Source organism: Anser brachyrhynchus (assembly GCF_964034855.1).
Source record: "Anser brachyrhynchus genome assembly, chromosome: 7".
NCBI lineage: Eukaryota > Metazoa > Chordata > Aves > Anseriformes > Anatidae > Anser > Anser brachyrhynchus.
Window position 1 is genome coordinate 13431303 of NC_137701.1, and position 19302 is coordinate 13450604.

The following is a 19302-nucleotide window of genomic DNA, read 5'->3' on the forward strand; positions in this document are numbered from 1 at the left end:
TATGTCAAGCCTTAAGTTATCTAGGCAGTTAAGCTATCTGGGAAACTTTTTTATTCTTCCCTGTGATTTTTGTCCTTTTTCCACTTTTTCACTTCCTGATACATTACTGCTACTTTAAAACAGGAAACGGGGAAAGAAAGCTCTTGGAATTCCTGAATATGCTGTAACTGTCCTTTACTCTCACTTCCTTAAAGAAGGGTAGCTTGCTGAAACAGACAAGATGACTGTTTCCTACTGCAGTTGTTTAGTCTGGAGAAGAGGAGGCTCCAGGGAGACCTTATTGGTCTCTACAACTATCTAAAAGGAAGTTGTGGGGAGCTGGGGGTCGGCCTCTTCTCACAGGTAACTAGTGATAGGACTAGAAGGCATGGCCTCAAGTTGTGCCAGGGGAGTTTTAGGTTGGAAATGAGGAGACATTTCTTCTCAGATAGAGCAGTCAGGCACTGGAACAGGTTGCCTAGGGAAGTGGTGGCGTCACCGTTCCTGGGGGTGTTCAAGGAAAAGTTGGACAGGGTGCTACGGGACATGGCTTAGTGGGTGACATTGACATTGGGTGACATAAGGTGATGGTTGGACCAGATGATCTTGGAGGTCTTTTTCAGCCTTAATGATTCTATGATTCTACTTCTTTTTTGTCTAGGTGGCTTTTTGATCCAGTGAATTTGGCTTCTGTGCAAGCTTGTGGTGGATAGCCAAACCATTACTAAAGTAGTCCAGATTTTTTTTCTTGTGCCATGTCTTTCTGCATAGTTTTGTGCTAAAATTGTTTTTCTTTAGATGTTTTTTCCAGGAGCAAATTAAATGATCTTGACTGAAGATTAAACGTTATTGCAGAGCTCTACATGTCAATGGCCTAAGCCTGAGGCACAAGGAAACTAGGGGGGCTAACAGTCTGCTGAAAGTTTTGATTGTTGTGATAATGGTTTCTCTGAATGCAGTATAAATGGCGAATGTTGTTTTACTGTCTTCTGAGGAAGGAACGTTTTGTTTTTTAGAAGTTCATTTTCTTGTGCAGCTTACAGGATAGCATTTTACTGCCATCTCAAGAACTAAAATTTGGCTGATCTTCACAGAATGACTTCTTGAGTTGTACACTATTGAGTACTTACATTGTTCTTGTTTCCATTCCAGAATTAAGAGAGCAGCTCCTGGCTCGTGCATCACGGGTGGAAGAAATAGAGCATTTAAAACAAGAATTTGAACAGCAGCGTCAGCAAAGAAAAAGTGAGCATGAGACTGAATTAGAACAGTTGAGACTTTACTTTGAACAAAAGTTAAGAGTTGCTGAAGAAAACTACAGAGAAGAATTGACTTTCTTGCAACAGAGACTGGAAGAACTGAAAGAATATTCATTGTCAGAGGAGGTGGTCACGAGCCAGGATCAAGCAGGGGGTATCAGGTAGTAAGTTCCTTTTCTTTTCATCTCATGTTATGATGGAGTGCTTCCATTCGTTTGTATAAAAGGTGATGTTAGCCATTAAGTATGTTGCGACTGGACATGAGGTGATTTGAAGTTAGAAAGCCAGCAATGGAAGTTGGATATGATTTAGAGGGGATATTAGAGAAAATTTCTTCACTGAAAGGGTGGTGAGGCATTGGAACAGGCTGCCCAGGGAAGTAGTGGAGTCACCATTCCTGGAGGTCTTCAAAAGATGTATAGATATGGCGCTTAGGGACATGGTCTAGTGGTAGATGTGGAAATGCTAGGTTAATGGTTGGACTAAATGATCTTAGAGGTTTTTTTCCCAACCTAAACAATTCTGATTCTATGAACCTGAGTGGAGCTGAGTAAGGCAGCCCAATTTACTCCCTGCATAACAACCAGTGCAACTAAGAAAAGATGATGGGTGATAGTAGTAGGAGACTCTCTTCTGAGAGGTAGAGGCACCCATTTGCCAAACTAATCTTCTCTTGAGAGAAGTCTGTTGCTTACAAGGGGCTCATATCAAGGATCACCAAGAGACTGTCAAGTCTCATACAGCTTAATGACTATTACCCACTGCTGTTGTTTCATGTGGGCACCAGTAATGCAGCAAGGAGCAGTCTGAGTAGTATTGAGGGATTAAAGAGCCCTGGGAGCAGTACTAAAGTACTCAGGATCACAGGTGGTTATTTCATCAGTCCTCCTGGTCAAAGGGAAGGGGATTGAAAGGGCCACTTAAATCTGTCAAATCAGCAGATGGTTTCAGGACTGGTGCCACAGTTGGGGGGGTTGGCTACTTAGACTGTAGGACTCACTTTGAGAAACCTGGTCTGATGGGGTCCACTGTCAGAGAAAGGGAAGAGCATCTGTGGTCATAGGCTTGACAAGCTGATGAAGAGGCCTTTAAACTTTAAGTTTACAGGGTAAGGGAATCTCAATCCATCCCACTCCTCCCAACTGGAGGAGTGGCGTCAGTGATAGATGACCAGAGCCTAGAGAAAAGTCATGGGTCAGCAGGAGAGCAACTGAAGAGCAGCACAAAGGAATTCCAGCTGCTACTGCCAGTAAATCAGCTTCATCAGGGGCCCAGCTTAAATGTCTTTATGCAAACGCATGTTGCATGGGAAATAAACAAGAAAAGTTACAGATGTGCACACACCTGCAGGGCTATGAACTCACTGGCATTACAGAGAAACGGTTGGACGATTTCCATGACTGGAGTGTTAAAATGGAAGGATACAGGTCCTTTAGGAAGGACAGGCAGAGGAGATGAGGGGGTGTCCTCCTCTATGTCAGTGAGCAGCTGGAGTGCATGGAGCTCTGCCTGGAGGTGGATGAGGAGCTGACAGAGCTTATGGGTCAGTACTAAAGGGAGGGCAGGGGCAAGAGTGGCATAGTAGGAGTCTGCTGCAGGCTACTGAACCAGGAAGACCAAGCAGATGTACATACGCCTCTCAGTGTGTAATTTTCCACTATTTAAGCAAATCTGAGCTGGTACCTAGAGAAAGAGACAGCCCCCAGGTGTTAGAAAGCTGAAGAGAACTTGAAACCAGCATAAGTGCTTGCAAGTAACAGATTCCTTCTGCTAGCATAAATGTATGGTTAGTTGATTGAAATCTTGTAAGAGGTTGACCTGAACCAACTTAAACAAGTAAAAGGTTATAAGTCACCTTTAGCACCAGGAACGATGATGATGATGATTTTAAGTTAAGATTCAATAAAACTCCATGTCTCCTACCCAGTATGAAAAGGGACGAAGAAGGAAAAGTAGACTTTCACTAGCGTGACTACCTTCTGAACCAACTAAGAAAGGCACAGATAGCAAATAAAAGATGCACAGTAAAAGAAAATTGGGGAAAGTGGCAATGTTAGAATAGTTTTTTCCCGAAGCTATCAAAAAAGTGAAAGGAATCTACAAACAAAGTTGAACTTACTGCTGCCATATTCATTGCTCATCACGTCTGTGGCAGATACTCTTGATCTTATGTCATCTTGCAAATCAGACGGGGTTAGATTATCCGCTTCTTTCATCTGCTTGAAAATAAAAAAATATTTTATTTATTCACATTAACTTAGTGTTCTGAATCCAGCTGTTGAGCTGTCTCTATTTATAGCACCTTTGTTACTAGTGCTGACTTGAGTAAATGCCTACTCCTTCAAAGAGTTAGAGGCAGCAAATATGATGACAAATGCAGCACCAGTACTCCTTGAAAACCATTGTCTACATTTTTCTCTTTCAGTAGCCTTAAGAAACAAAAGAGTCTTTGAAAGAGAAGCATTCGCGTTTAGTCTAAGCTGACGTGTCATTCTGAGGAATACTGTAAATAATTTCCCTCTAGATACTTTTCTTCTGTAGCAAAATGGAAGAAATAGGAACATTACATACATTTTACAACTTGCAAGTAGAACAAAACTCTCTTTCTGCAGCATGAAAAGATATTTCACTACTGGGCAATTTCAAATATAAACTATGGTAATTGAGGAGAAATGATAAGCCTCTGCTGAAATCTGTTCAGTCTGTCTATGGGGGTATAACAGTGGACTTAAGATTAAGGACACCTCGCAATGAGGCTCCCCAAAAGCCAAACTGAAATCACACACAACATCCACTGTTGTGTCAGCATCCAGATTTTTCCTTTTCAAATCAAAAAGGGTTAAAAGTTTAATATAAAGTTACAATATACAAACTTTAATCACCGTTCAAGCAGCATCCAACCAGCCTGACGTTAACACTGAAGGGGAACCTCTGTCAGGAAGGGCCCTCTGCACCACCACGCTAAGAGCCATGCTAACTTTCATGGAACCAACAAACCCAAACCAGCCCAAATCCTCTGGCCTCTATCAGAGCCAGTCAATTTAAGTTGTCTGTGTCCGAGAGAAGCTGAACTCTGCAGGAGGACATTCCCTAAACTTCACCTTTTCAATAAAACCGCAAGTTAACAGTGCATTTAACCCAATGTAACTGCCACTAGAGACGGTTCCGCACCACTTCCTCTTCTGTGCCCATCACATGCTGCAACATCACACATTTCATCTGTTTGGGATCTACCAATTGGGACAGCTGTGCAGAAACTCAACACTAGTTTGATGAAGTGATCAAAGCTTAACCCTTGGTGAAGAGTTTTCCACTGAAAGAGTGTCCCAAACTGAGCCAAAGCAAACGCCTTCAGTTACAGGGCTGCTAGCTCAGCCCATGGGAAGGGGCATGAGGCACATGTTGGAGATAGGAGAATGGGGCATTTTATGTGTTTGTAATTAATTTTCCTTCAAAAGCAAGGCATAAAAATTGAGAATAAAATGAATAAAATTAATTTTTTGAAGTAGACTATCTTCCTGTGAAAGGATACAGAAACAAGTACATAAAAACTCCCATTACCAAGAAAAACCTTTCTTCTGCTATTTTGAAACAGTCTCTTCTAACTCTCTACCACAAAGTTGCCAATCAGTTACTTCCACGGAATCCCGCTGCAAAAGTACCAGGATTTGCAAAGTCCTCTCAAGAAGTCTTCAGAGAACACAAGAGCAATCCAGATTTTTACTGGTACCAGACCAGCAGCATAAAGACGTGTGGGACACTAAGCCTGCTGTAAGCAGCCTATTCTTCAGTTTTAGTATTTGGAAGGCATTTTCACTTATTCAAAGCTGTGGCAAACAATCTTTACATACAGCCCAGAGTTTGCTCCAGTATCTGACAGTGAGAGAGGTTCTAACGACGGTACATACAGAAAGCTATTCATACCCCTCTTGGTGTTTAATTTCCCACTACTTCGAGCCAATCGCCCAGCAATGATTTAGGATGGGAACAGAGCTGAGCAGTCTTGTGTAAATACCATGAAATCAAGGCATGAAATATCACTTACCAAAATCTTCTTCTCGGTAACGTGTTCATCGTCGTCAACAGAATAGGTACTTTCAGAGAAAACTGGAGATTTTACATCTACATCCACTGCTTCTTCATTGCCATTTTCATACAGGTTAGAAAATCCCATCAAAAGAGAATTATCTCCTTGAAGGGATGACCTAACGTGTACCACTTGAAAATCTGTGCTTTCAGCTTCTGAAAAGGGTGTCAGATGACAGTGCTATGCTAGACCTCGTTCTCACCAGCAAGGAAGGGCTGGTGGGGAAAGTGAAGCTCAAGGGCAGCCTTGGCTGCAGCAACTGTGAAATGGTGCAGTTTAGGGTCCTGAGGACAGTGAGGGGGAAACACAGCAAACTTGCTACCCTGGACTTTAGCTGAGCAGACTTTGGCCTCTTCAGAGAGCTGCTTGGTAGAGTACCATGGGAGAAAGCCTTGGAGGGAAGAGGGGCCCAAGAAAGCTGGTTAATATTCAAGGATCACCTCCTCCAAGCTCAGGAGTAATGCATCCCAACAAAGAGGGAGTCAGGCAAAAATGCCAGGAGGCCTGCATGGATGAACAAGGAGCTCCTGGCCAAGCTCAAGCAGAAAAAGGAGGCCTACAGAGGGTGGAAGCAAGGACAGATAAGCTGAGAGGAAAACAGAGAAATCGTCCAAGCAGCCAGGGATGCTGGTTAGGAAAGCCAAAGCCCTCTTAAAATTAAATTTGTCCAGGGACATCAAGGGCAACAAGAAAGGCTTCTATAGGTACATCAGTGATAAAAGGAAGACGAGGGAATTTGTGGGCCCTTTCTGGAAGGAAACGGGAGACCTGGTCACCCGAGATATGGAGAAGGCTGAGGTACTCAATGGCTTTGCCTCAGTGTTCACCAGCAAGAGTTTTAGCCCCACAAATCAAGTCCCAGAAGGCAAAGGCAAGGACCGGGAGAATGAAGAACCATCCACTGTAGGAGAAGATCCGGTCTGAGACCATTGAAGGAACCTGAAGGTGTACAAGCCCGTGGGACCTGAGAGAGGCATCTGTGGGTTGTGGGGGAACTGGTAGATGAAGTTTCTAAGCCACAGTCCATCATATATGAGAAGTCGTGGCAGTCTGGTGAAGTTCTTGCTGACTGGAGGAGGGGAAACATAACCCCCTATTTTCCAAAAGGGAAGAAGAAAGACCAGAAGAACTACAGGCCAGTCAGTCTCACCTCTTCTTCCCAGCAAAATCACAGAGCAGATCCTCTGGGAAACTATGCTAAGGCACATGGAAAATAAGGAGGTGACTGGGGCTCCCAGCACAAGAAGGACATGGACCTGTTGGAGGGAGTCCGGTAGAGGCCACCTTATAGCGGCCTTTCAGTGCCTAAACGGGTGTCTATAGAAAAGCAGGAGTGAGCCTCTTTGTCAGGGAGCATAATGATAGGATAACAGGGAATGGCTTTAAACTATAAGGGGGTAGATTTAGATTAGACATAAGGAAGAAGTTCTTTACTCTGAGGGTGGTGAGGAACTGGAACACATTGCCCAGAGAAGGTGTGGATGGCCCATCCCTGGAAGTGGTCAAGGCTGGGTTGGATGGGACCTTAAGCAACCCAGTCTAGCGGAAGTTGCCTCTGTCCATGGCGGGGGGGGTTATGGAATTACATGATCTTTAATGTCCCTTCCCACCCAAACCACTCTATGATTCTATGAACGTGGAGGATACTTTTCCGTGTAGCTATTACAGTTGCTCTTTGCCTACTTTCAATACCATATTGTAAGTCAGCAAGTTCGTTTAACCTAATTTGTGACACGTGATATGATCTTAAACTTTAAAACTCTTTTTCTCTTCTCAGTTCTGTCACAGTTTTTGGAGAGACCGATGAGAAAGAGAGAAGAGATCTTTATCTTCATCAGCTAAATCAACAGGTGGAGCAGCATAAGGTAGTATTTCTGAAGTTCTTCTAGTCCATAAATGATCTGTATGAAAATTGATGTCCAATTCCCAGGTACTAAGACAAAGTTAATTATATTTGAGAAATTTATTATGGCTTAATTATTTTTGCCAAACGTGTATTAAATCATCAGTTTTAAATAATTCCCAAGTTAGAATAGATCAAATGTGAGGTTCTGTGTGTCTTTTGTTTGGATTATCCTGTTCATAATAAGGACAGAGTTCTTGTCAAATCTCTTCCACACAAGTACAGATTTCACTGCATTTTTTTCTATAGCTTCTGTAGTGATTGTGCTTTTCATCGCTCTGTTTTCTTAAGTGGAGACACTAATTCGGCTTCTTTTATGTATACATCTATTTTCATGTCCCTTGTAATTTTATGATAAAAGTTTTGTTCAATTTAATTGAAGTTGTCTAACAGTTCCCAAAGTTGTTTTTTTAATCTTTTTTTCATTTTAAGATTTTATTTCTAAATTAGCTTTAAAAATAGTAATATTTTTAGTGAGGAAACAAGACATTCTCCAGACAGCATGAGCTCAGTTTCTTTAGTAACATACACAAAATCTCAGTTCTAAAACAAATGAGAAGTACATATCATTTTTTTCTAAATTGCTGTAATTTGTTTCCTAGCTGAGTGTGAAACTGCATTCACAGATTGATGTCTAGGCTCTGTGCATGGGGAAGGAGGGGGGTCTCCTCAGTGTTGAGCGTTGATGGTTTTTCCACCCAGATGCTTGTGGGACCTTCTTCTCTATTATACTATCAAACGGCTCCGAAACTCTGCTCTGACTTGTCGCGTGATTCCAGAGCATATATACCTTGAGGGATTCTGTTGCACTAGTAGCAGTTGAAGTGGCAGGAGCAAATCAGCAGGGTTTTTGTAAGCCAGATAGATAAATGTCAAGCACACGCTTCATAGTGGAATTAATTTATTGTTCCCCTTGAAAGAATCTTGGCATAGTTTCCTCAACGCAAAGCTGAAGATGTCTTCTTAATCCATTTTTTTATATAGGAAGAACTTGCCTGTTTGCAGGTACAACTTAAAGAACAGCACAAACATGAATTAGATTCCTTAAGGTCTTCCCTTGCACTTCAATATAAAGAGGACCTAATGAAAATGAAGAAGGATCTGTCAGGCAAATACATAGTAGAAATAGAGGAAATGAAAAGAAAGCATTGTTTGGAACTTGAGCAGCTCCGTGCTAGGCTTTCAGATGAACATATAAAAGGTAAGATAAACTGACAAACTGGGAGGTAAAATGGTAAGCTGCTTGTGTGGCTTATGCTTTTCTTTAAATATTTAAAGGTTATCTGATGAAATTAACCTTTCTTTTTATATATATAAAGAACACTTAACGCTTGTTAATTCCTAGTGTTGAGCACTTTGCTTTTGACTTTTATGGTTATGTTGAATTGTTCATGGCACCAGGCCTGTCGGGCTTTAAGAAGTGTTTGGACTGTGCCAAGTCATATGGTCTGAATTTTGGGGTAGACCTGTGTGGTGCCACGAGTTGGACTTGATGATCCTTGTGGGTCCCTTCCAACTCGGGATATTCTATGATGATAATAGGTCTCATTGGTGGAGGCAGCAGATGACAGCACTCTGTCACATCCACAAAGCTTATGACATTGTCTTACATGACCTCAGACATAATACAGCTAGACAGTCTAGGAGACTAATTACCTAAATGAAAAAGGTTCCATTCAAAGATGTGGTGACCTGAAGTTGCTTATTCTGTGGTAAAAACCTACTGCAACTGAGGAGTAGTTGCTAGAAGGAGTTAATTAAGTTTGCATTCTTGATGTCTAGAAGGTCGATGTCAATTTGTGAATTAACACGAAAAATTTCAAATAAATATCGTCTGTCAGACATGTTAAATATTTGTTGTGTTTAGGTGAAGTAGGACATTTCTCAGTCCACAGAGAGCGTACTCTACAGAGTACGCCAGCTTATGTTCTTTGTTCCACACCTCTTTTGCCAGTGTTCATTTTGTGGATTTGATAGCCCTCTGTTCATTTAACTTCAGTATTATTTTCCTCCCACATTTTCCAATAGTTGGTATATGTATTGGAATGAATTTGGGAACAAAGAGGAAAGTATTTATGGAGAGCAGAATTTACAATGGGTAACTTCTGCTGTAGAATTCAGGATAAAGTTCTTCTTATGGCTAAGTTTACATGAAACTAGCCACATAGGAAGTCTCATTAATTTCTTAACAGTTGCTGCTTGTCTTGCAAAATGCAATCTTGTAATTTAGATAAATATGCTGGCTTGTATTCAATAGGAAATGCACGTATTGTTGAGGTGCAGATAAGGGATCATGGCAGTTCTTGTATTTGCAACCTCTTTCTGAGAGCACAATATTACACACGTTTTAACTCATCCATAACTCACAGTTAGTTATAGTTGTGTGTTACATAGCTATATTCCACTGTACGTTGGTTAAAAAGATCGGTGCAACTTCTTAAATTTTCAGCCATACTACTTATGTTCAATTGTTTTTTGTTTGTTTGTTTTTTCAACTAGTAGATAATGTATCAAAACTGCTAAATTAGGATGTTTAGAGTTTTCTCCAATTGACTTTTTGGAGAAATTCTTTACATGAATTCTGTATGTGAAAGAGGAGATAAAACTTCCATAAATCGGCCATTATAATGTCTAAAAAGAAAATCAACTCATGGCTGTGCTGTTAGCAGGGATGTCCTGCCACAGGTTTCATGTGTGTTGATACTGACAAATTTCAAAGGTGATGATAAAGCAAAGCAGACTACAAAATCATTTTTGATAAGTGATTCTTGTTTGCCTGTAATTAGTATGACTACTGGTGAACTGCATACCTGACAACATTCAGCTTTATTGCTGTGCATTACTGTGACCTGTTAAATAAATTCTAGAAAGTCATTTCAGTGTTTTTTTTTGTTTGTTTTTGGTTTTTTTGTATTTTTTTTCTGACAGAAATCACCAAATTACGCCTACAGAGTGCTCAAGATGCAGCACGTCAAGTTGAAATGGAGGTGGCCACACGAGTGTCTGTGCTGGAGGAAGAGCACAAAGTCAAGCTTTCTCTCCTCCACTCTGAGAAACAGCATATTGCAGAGCTTTCAGATGAAATAAAGTGTTTAAAGGAAGAGATTGCTAAACAAAAAGATTTTTCAGTGCAGAATGAAAAGCATCTGAAAAAGGAAATGGAACAGGTAATCCAAGTTACAGGGCTGTTTGTATAGAGTTGGGTAAGTGCAGGTCTGCTAGGAAGGCCAGGAGAAGTACATGTGGCACTTATTTTAAAATGTGTCTAGTTGGTGATGTTGGCTTCAGGTTTAAATAGAGTTGCATGGATACACTTCGATATTGGAATGCAAGTCTGAAGTTCAGAGCACATTAGCTTTGAAGAAAAGTTAATCTGCAAGGGGACTAAGCGTTTAAGAGCACAGACAGTGTGAGAGGACAAATGTTTCAAGGGTTGGTCCAATCCACCATTTTCATTAATGTGGGTCAAGCATATGTACACTGCTTCTAATACAGGCAAGTACTTAAGTTCATCCTGTGGAGCAGCATCTTGTATTTCTAAGTAAGGTCATGCACTTTCATACTGTTGTGTCACGCAGTAATGGAGAATTGAGCAGAAAGCAACGTGGCAGATAGAAAACGCCCTTCTGCTGAATATGTCACCCCAAAGCATTTTCTGGTTTTGATAGGACTGTCTTCTGAAGCAAACAATCAGATTTTTTTTTAAGAGCAGTTCTTGGGGAAGAAGAAAGAATAGGACAACAGATTTCTGTTTTCATTTTATTCTGGTGTGGCTCTTTATTATCATCATCAAAGCCCTTGAGCTGAGAATCATAGAATCAGTTAGGTTGGGAAAGAACTTCGAGATCAAGTCCGTCTGTCATCCTGACCTACTGAGTCCCATCACTGAACCCTCAGTGCCATGCCCACACTTCTCTTAAATATCTTCAGGGATGGAGACTCTACCACTTCCCTGGGCAGCCCATGCAATTCTTAACCACTCTCCCTGTGAAGAAATTTTTCCTAATGTCCGGTCTAAATCTCCTCTGACACAATTTGAGAACACTTCCTGTCCTGTCACTTGTCAATTGAGAAAAGAAACTGACACTCTCCTCACTACAACCTCCTTTCAGGTAGTTGTAGAAGAGAGTTGTCAATGTATAGGTATTTGAATTCATTTCAGCCTTTCTTTTGTTTGGAAGGGTGACTTGTCTGCAAGGATCGAATCTCTCCAAGACATTAAATGCCTGGGAGTGTTTACTGCAGACACTTCAGTTGCGTTCTGTTATTTTATGCAATTTTAATAAATGTGTTCACAGGTAAAATATAAAATTGCTGAGAATCACAAGAATGAATTAAGAGAAGCCAGAGAAGAAATCCAGAAAATAGAGACTATGTACAAAGAAAAAGAGAATAAATGGAAACACGAAAGTGAGGACCAGAGAATCCAAGCAGAAGAGAAATTATCATTGTTGCGTTTAGAACTGCAAAATAGATTGGAATGTGAGAAACAGAATTTGCAAAAGGAATTTGAAGTTCGTGAAGCAGAAATGAATCGGCTCCAAGATTACCAAGCTGCCAGAATTGTAGAATTAGAAAAGTTAGTAAAAGAGCAACAAAACAACTTGCAACAACTGGAGGACAGCCTTGCAAGTGCACAGGCTACACACAAATCTCAGGAACAATATGAGAGTGATCTGCAGGCAGCCAGAGTGCTCATGGGAGAAGAAATGGAAAAGGCCATGCTTTGTCTGCAGGAAGAATGTGCACTGAAACTTATGGAAGCACAAAACAAGTAAGTCTTAAGTGAAAATGCTCAAGGAAATGCTCAATGCTCATTAGGAATGATTAGTCTCTCATTCAGATATTGTTTTCTTATTTTAAATCTAGTAAGTGACAGTGATGTAGGTTTGTCACTTGATGGCACCAGATTACTTACATATGTAAAGCTTACATTATCAAGGAACAGTAATGCTGTCCATTACAGTTTCTATAGAATTGTACTTCAAGTAAATGCGTTAAATCTAGTCTAGCAAATCTGGTCTAGTTCTGACTGTTACATTTCATTTCATTTAAGAATATACTGTGCAGATGAAAATCATATATTAGTCGTGGAGGAAAGGAAACATTCAGGACATATAAATGGGAAAATTCTTGAAATGTTTTCAAGGTCGTTCAAACTATTCAAATGAATTTGAGCAAGTCTTCCCCAGTAAATGAAGCTTCTGTTATCCACTGAATGCTGAGGTTGATGGTTGATACTATAATTAATGATTACTGCAAATTGCAGCATTTAAGATATTAAATCTTCTGCATCAAGCTTTTAAGTAGACCTCAGAAAGCTGAGATTAATTTGGAGAAGCCCCTGTTTCCCTCATATGCTTCCACAGTGGTTTTAAGTCTTAGTCTAAACCTCATACATTTAGAGATGTTGTCTGCAAGTAAACAGTAATAAGGCACACACTTGAAATGTATGTACTGTTTCCTAGATGCTCTCGTATGGCAATATTTGCTCAAACTGGTTTTGAAATTCATCTTTTGTGGGCTCTTTGTCAGTGTTAATTTCCTGTACTACCCCATCGGTGGGCTTTAAATGAGACTGAGAGAACAAGGTTTGCGTGTTACTCTGTATTAGTAGGAATTTAATAGGGGTGCCAGTCTAGCTAATAATAACCAGATATGACCAACTTACATTGCCTAAAACATTAATTATGTGGCTATGAAATCATCGTTGTGGTTTGCTTTGAATTAGCTATGTATTAGAAACATAAAGCTGAAGGTATGGAGGCTAAATAAGGCCTACCTCTTTGTTATTTATTATTTCAACAAAAAGTGCCTTTTTGACAATATTCTTTGAACTTTATTGGAAATAATTTAGATTTATGGAGGAACACAAAGCTATGACTCAGAAATTCACTACTGAGCAAGAGATTCTTCTCCAAGAGCTGAAGAAGAAACATGTTGATGAGCTAGAACTCCAAAGTCAGCAGTTACAGGAAAAGCATAAGGAGCAAATTTTGTCTCTTACAACTGAGTTTCAGACAAAGCACCAAGCTGAAATTGAGATGCTTAAATCTACACTAGAAAGTAAACAGCAGATTCAGATTGAAGCTTCTGTTGCTGAACTGCAGACAAAACATCAAGCACAAATTGATGAACTGGAGGCTAAACACTTATCAAACCTGGATTCCTTGGAGTCATCCTACCTGTCAGAAATTCAGAATATAAGAGATGAACACAGGCAGGTTCTTGAGAAGCTACAGCTGCATCACACAGAACAGTTCCGTGAAAAGGACAAAATGGATCAAGCACACTTGGCTCAAGAGATAGAGATGTTGAAATTAAAGTATGCTGAGGAACTTCAGCTTGCACAAAACAATTTGAAAATTGAGCTAGCTACTGTGCATATGGAAAAACTTAAAATTATGGCTATGGAAGCAGAAGAATTTCATAAGGTGAGTCAGAAAGAAAACTTAGCATAGAAGGTGAAATTTCATATTATGTTTTTAAGCCTGCCTAAGTGTGAGAAGATGTTGAAATGTGTGGGATCACCTTTTACCCATGTTCTTTGGGTGTATTTTCTACAGGCTTCTCTGTGCCAGCACTAAAACTTGCATGGTCGTACTGTGAGTTGAAGTAGGAAACCGAAGATGAAAAAGTCTGTCATCCCTTCCCCAAACACTCAGACTAATGAGTTTTCTATCTCAGTGTATGGAGAATATACATGAGATAAAAGTTTAACATAATTTCCAATTGCAGGGTCTCTGCTTTGTGGCTTGGAGTTTCTTTGTCTAGCAGAATTACCGTGTCATTCTTTAGAACTGATTGGTATTGAGTAAATGTATTTCTGTAGGTTAGGGTCCATCTTTGTGAATTGAAAGGTCCTCCTTAGTGGTACAGACTTGAGGGGAAGAATAGAGGAAAGGTACTCTGAGTCCTAGATGGGATTTGGGGAATAGGTGGTGAGAGAGTGTGCCTTGTCTTAAGGCCCTTAACAGGTGGAGTACATAGCACAAGAGAGTATGGACAGAGGTCTGAGATCTTTTAGAATTTGGGTATGTAAAAAATGATACCAAAATTTTTCCAAGTCAGAGAGTTAGGAAGGCTGTTATTTCATAGCTGATACTTGAGGATCCTCCAGATAGCTGTAATGTTTGTTGTTGTGGTTTTAGTGTTATTTTTTGACTTCTCTCACCATGTCCAGAAAAAGCAGGGGACTCACAGAACTGTTAGAGATGGAAAAAATAAACCCATTTCAGTGATATAGAGTATGTGCATGTGTGTGTATACTTCTCATTCATGAGGCAATGTTGATCATGTTTACTTAAACTTTGATACAGAAGGACATGCACTTTCCAAATGGGTTACAAAAATATTTGTACTTTTATACCCTTTTTATTTACCCTTTTTTTTTTACCCTTTTTTAAATTAATGCGTATACAGAATGATTTGAAAACAGCTCTTCAAAATCAAAGATGTTTGTTGGAAGAAGAAAAAGATCTAGCCCTGGATATATTACGTGAGGAAGTAGTGCGTATGGAAGAAAAACACAGAAAAGCACTGCAAGAACTTCAGGATCTTCATGAGGCAGAAATTAAGAAACATAAGGAGGAATACTCCAGGGAGTTGGAGAAAGAACTGGGGAAACTAAAAGCACAACATGAACATGAACAAGAGGTCAGAGTATTGCAAATACCTAAACCCAAAATAAGCCATTCATTCACACTGAGTAAATTCAGTTTTATTAATTTTAGAACGTAGGGAATATTCCTAGATGCTTTTTTGGTTTTCTTCTAATAGTGTCAATAGGTAAGAAGAGACAAAAATAATATTTTTAAGCCTTGCTCTATCTAAAAAGAACTTAATAGTTCATATATGCATGTTAGCCCTAATTTTTTTAATTTAACTCCTTGTTTATAGTGTTTCCTCTCTACCTTTGGGGCAGGAGGGCACTTGCTTTTTTTTTTTTGAATTCCTGTCCTTTTGAATTCAAGATTTTAAAGCTTCCATATTTGATCACAAATGAATAAATAATGATTTGGGTTATTAACTATTTGTGGAAAGTAACTGCTCACTTTAAGCTTATATTAGTGAGCAGCTTTACTAACATTCATTTATTTTCTTAGTGAAATTATAGTTGGTAATGTTTTTCAAATAGGTCTACTCAAGGAAGATTTTCAAACTGTATTGTTGTTAAAGCTTTTCAATTTCTTGTTGAAAATGTTTATATATAAGTTTGATGTTTACTTTCACAATGAAGGCTAAAAATCTGATAAACTAAGTTTTTATTAAACACTGAAATGGAAAATTCTCTTATTTATTGAGTCTGTTATACAGTTACATGTGTTGATGCAAGGAGTCATGAGTGATCAAGACTTTTCACTTTTATGTAGTATATATTACACTTGTATATTGGGAGAATTCACAAATGAGATAAACTTTATCTAACTGTAACCAAACAATAGAAGGCGTGTTATAGACAACAAGTATAACTTGCTTTTTCACTTACTGATTTGAAAACTGGGTAGTATGTTAAGTAACCCCTAATCCCTGGGGCACTTATTTTATTACTTTGGGCACCTCACAAAAATGCTGTTTGTTTGAGCAGATCTTCATGTTCTTTTGGATTGTCAGACTATAGAGCTGTTAGCTGTTCTATCTGGCAATATTGAATTTCAAACTCTCTACTTTTGGAAGAAAAGCCTGACAGGGAATTTAGTTTTGTTCATAAGTGGAAAGTTCTTTTCTTAAGACGTTACTAAATGTCTTAAGCCCTTGATTCAAGAAAGAGGATTTCTCTCTATTCCAGTGACTACAGTGACTCTTGTTGGAGAGTGTAGTTGGGAAGCGTGGGGGGGAAACTTCCTCTGTACATTTTTGATGGACTACCTTGTTTGAAATATAGCCACTCATGGCATAAAAGCATTAAATATAGCTACCTAACAATTAATCCTATTTGCAACAAGTGTGCTCTCTGTGTATTTCTTTCCCTCCTCTTTTTCTTTTTGGAATCATAGAATGCTTTGGGTTGGAAGGGACCTTAAAGAACCTCTAGTTCCAACTCCCCTACTGTGGGCAGGGACACCACCCACTAGACCAGGTTGCTCAAAAGCCCCATTTGGCCTGGCCTTGGGCACTGCCAGGGTTGGGGCATCCACAGCTTCTCTGGGCTGCCTGTGCCAGGGCCTCACTGCTCTCTGAGTGAAGAATTTCTTCCTTATATCTAATCTAAACCTATCCTCTTTTGGTCTAAAGCTGTTCCCTCCTTTCCTATCACCATATTCCGTGATAGAGTCCATCTCCTGCTTTCCTGTAGGCCTCCTTTGGGTACTGGAAGGCTGCTATCAGGTCTCTTTGACTTTAGTCTTTTTTTCTTAGGCATATGTCTGTTGAGGAAAAAAAAATAAGTAGGGTCTGTTAGGTTGACTTGATGGTCTCATGAATATAGGAGATGTTTGGTATCTTAAGTATTTTTGTTGCTTCTTACCTATTTTTATCGACTTGCTTTTCCATAGTCAGCATGATGATAGCACCTCTGTATGGCTTTGAGGTCTGGAGACAACTATTATGAAAATTCTCTTAAGAGTTTGTCTGGGCTTTATGGTTTGTTTTTATTTTTGTTTCTTCCTTAATTATAACACTAGCTCAAATATTTTGTTATTCCCTTGTGTGCAGATGTATGCTTCTGCATCGGCCTCTGAAGTAGAAAATGTGAGGACAGCTCTTCTGTCTCAGTTTGAGGAGGTAAAAATGAAGCAACAGCTTCAGTTCCAGGAAGAGATTGAGCTTCTGAAGTGTCAGTCAGAAGTACTCCTTGAGCAGCAAATTGCACAGCTGAAGGTAAGGTCTAATTAAAATGAACTTCAAAGAATGTACTGGTAGCTTGCTTTTTTTGAAAATGAACAAATAGTATGTTATTGTATTTCAGCTGTATTATATATAAAAGGCAATCCAAACTAGTTCTCTTCCTTGCTTCTCAATGTTAGAACTAGAAAAGCAGTGCTAAAAATAATACAGCGTTCTGTGAAGGAGTTACAGTATTTACCGTAGGATTCATTTAATCCTGAATTGGTTGTGAAATCGTGCCCTTTAGATAAAAAAAAAAAAAAAATCAGTGCAAAGTATTTGCTCTGAGAAATAGTCCTTGTGTGGATTTACGTTCGTTTTGTTGCTTGAAACTTGATTTTCTTCTTAGTGTCTGCAGAGACTGTACTCTCGACCAAGTATTTCCTTGTCTACAGCACTTGTGTATGTACAGCAAAAAATGTTCAGTTATCTAAGCTTTTGTCAACTGTGCGATGTCTGAACACTTTGTGCATGTGAATTTTATTTGTTTTTCTTTTCTGCTTTCTTGGGTTCATCATTTTGGTTCCAAACTTTCATCTTGATGAGAATATCTAAAAATTATCTCTTTTTGGCACTGTGTATGATGTAGTAATTGCCTGTCATCTTCTGTGCCTCATGCCAAATGCCTTGGTTGGTTGGTTAGGTGTCATATACTCAGTTATGAGATAAGTGGAGATGTATCGTGCCTCAGAAGAGAGGGGGAAACTCACCAACACCAAGAGCAATGCTTGCATGCATCTCTGTTATCACTGTGCTGAGCACATGTTGAGCAAAAATAACCTATATTTGGTGATCGACCATCCTCCGTATTTGTGTCTCCCTGGGAGATGTCAACAGAACCTTACTGTATCTGTCATCTCTTCAACTTCAAGTAGGATGCTTCCTGAGAGTTGCACAAACAGTTGGAACTGGATGTTGTGGACATGCAGATAATTCCTCTTAACTTCCTGCCTCTGGCCTGCTGAAAGGTCCTATCACTTAGATTCATTTTTGACCTCTTTGTGTCTGGAGTATCTTTTGAAACAGAGGACGTAAGTGTATCTTGAAAAGCTGCTCATGATAGGGCCATTGCTGTACTCACCACAGGACTCTGAGTTGGTTTTGGTTTGTTGATTGCCCTGATGACCAGTTTCTTGTCCTGACTGCATCTCTTGCAGACTGACTGCATCTCTTTGCAATGTCAGGCTGAGCTGCATTATAGTCTGCTACAGGTTTTTACAATGATCCTTCATTGCTACTTTCCCCATGCTTGTTTATGGGGTTGTCTTTGCGCAAGCCAGTTTCCTTGCTTATTTCCCTCTAAGCAGGAAAACTGATGGAAGATCTGACAGAAATCTGGTGCATTAAGTCGTTCAGAGTTTCTTCTGTAGTCTTACATTCTGTATTAGCGGATGCATTGCTTCTAAGAAGAGTAGGCAGACTGTTTGAGAGACTTTGACAAGCAACTGTCCTGGTTCTACGTAGACTTCAGCAAGACCCCTTAGTCTCCCCCAGTATTCTCCTGGAGAAGCTGGCAGCCCATGGCTTGGACAGGTACACTCTTTGCTGGGTTAAAAAGTGGCTGGGCAGCCGGGCCCAGAGAGTGGTGGTGAACGGAGTGAAATCCAGCTGGCAACCTGTCACCCAGCGGTGTTCCCCAGGGGTTGGTATTGGGGCCCATCTTCTTTAATATCTTTATTGATGTTTTGGATGAGCACACCCTCTGTAAGTTTGCAGAGGACACCAAGTTGGGGGGAAGTGTTGATCTGCCGGAGGGTAGGAAGGCCCTGCAGAGGGAACTGACAGGATGGGTTGATGGGCAGAGGCCAATGGGGTGAGGTTCAACATGGCTAAGTGCCAGGTCCTGCACTTTGGCCACAACAACCCCATGTAGCGCTGCAGGCTTGGGGCAGAGTGGCTCAAAAGCTGTGCAAAGGTAAAGCACCTGAGGGTGCTGATCGATGCTCGCCTGAACATGAGTGGGCAGTGTGCCCAGGTGGCCAAGAAGGCCCATGGCATCCTGGCTTGTATCAGGAATAGTGCAGCCAGCAGGACCTAGTGAGGGACAATCCTGGCTCTGGTGAGGCTGCACCTTGAGTACTGTGTTCAGTTTTGGGCACCTCACTACAAGAAGGATATTGAGGCCCTGGAACGTGTCCAGAGAAGGGCTGCAAAGCTGGTGAAGGGCCTGGAACACAAGTCCTGTGAGGAGTGGCTGAGGGAGGTGGGGTTGTTTATTCTGGAGGAGGCTCAGGGTAGACCTTATTGCT

General features: G+C 40.3%; 2 protein-coding genes across 2 annotated transcripts in view; one reads left to right on the plus strand and one right to left on the minus strand.

Moving 5' to 3' along the window:
* The window catches only part of LOC308198288 (uncharacterized protein C21orf58), a 115296-nt gene that overhangs the window by 41855 nt on the left and 54139 nt on the right, over window positions 1-19302 (minus strand). The gene's annotated exons all lie outside the window — the stretch shown is intronic.
* The window catches only part of PCNT (pericentrin), a 100391-nt gene that overhangs the window by 23886 nt on the left and 57203 nt on the right, over window positions 1-19302 (plus strand). The window contains exons 16-23 of the mRNA XM_080600539.1: window positions 1132-1402; window positions 7103-7190; window positions 8213-8429; window positions 10157-10395; window positions 11527-12002; window positions 13086-13662; window positions 14651-14884; window positions 16883-17047. Of these exons, the coding sequence (XP_080456665.1) occupies window positions 1132-1402; window positions 7103-7190; window positions 8213-8429; window positions 10157-10395; window positions 11527-12002; window positions 13086-13662; window positions 14651-14884; window positions 16883-17047 (2267 nt within the window). The remainder of the gene's footprint in view (window positions 1-1131; window positions 1403-7102; window positions 7191-8212; window positions 8430-10156; window positions 10396-11526; window positions 12003-13085; window positions 13663-14650; window positions 14885-16882; window positions 17048-19302) is intronic.